The 312-nt window shown below is 49.4% G+C and overlaps 1 protein-coding gene across 1 annotated transcript in view; it reads right to left on the bottom strand.

Annotated features, from left to right (window-relative positions):
- Positions 1-312, bottom strand: part of LOC119585317 (two pore potassium channel protein sup-9-like) — a gene marked incomplete in the record, with an annotated part of 38,319 nt that overhangs the window by 27,243 nt on the left and 10,764 nt on the right. Inside the window, 1 exon segment of the mRNA XM_037933991.1 lies at positions 23-183. Within this exon segment, the coding sequence (XP_037789919.1) occupies positions 23-183 (161 nt within the window).

Below are 312 nucleotides of genomic sequence, written 5' to 3'. Positions count from 1 at the left end.
CGGAAATAATCCACAGACTCACCTTCAGCAGTTTCTTAATACTTTTGATAACAATGGACGAGACTTTGTTCAAACGTTCACCGATGGAGTGGAAGAGGACGAGGCAGAGAGGAATTCCTACCATGGCGTAAAATATGGTGAAGATCTTGCCGGGAATGGTGCTCGGGGTGGAGTGGCCGTACCCTGCAACATGGGGCACGGTTAGGGCATTGCAAGGGGGGGAGTGATAGTGTTGTTATAGCGTGTTGGGGTTGGGGTGTCGGTTATGATGTGTACTGCAGTAGTGGTGTTGCAATCATGGTAAACGCAACA

Source organism: Penaeus monodon, chromosome 19 (assembly GCF_015228065.2).
Source record: "Penaeus monodon isolate SGIC_2016 chromosome 19, NSTDA_Pmon_1, whole genome shotgun sequence".
Taxonomy (NCBI): Eukaryota; Metazoa; Arthropoda; class Malacostraca; order Decapoda; family Penaeidae; genus Penaeus; species Penaeus monodon.
Note: the sequence above shows the minus strand (reverse complement) of the source record. Positions and strands in the feature narration are given on the sequence as shown.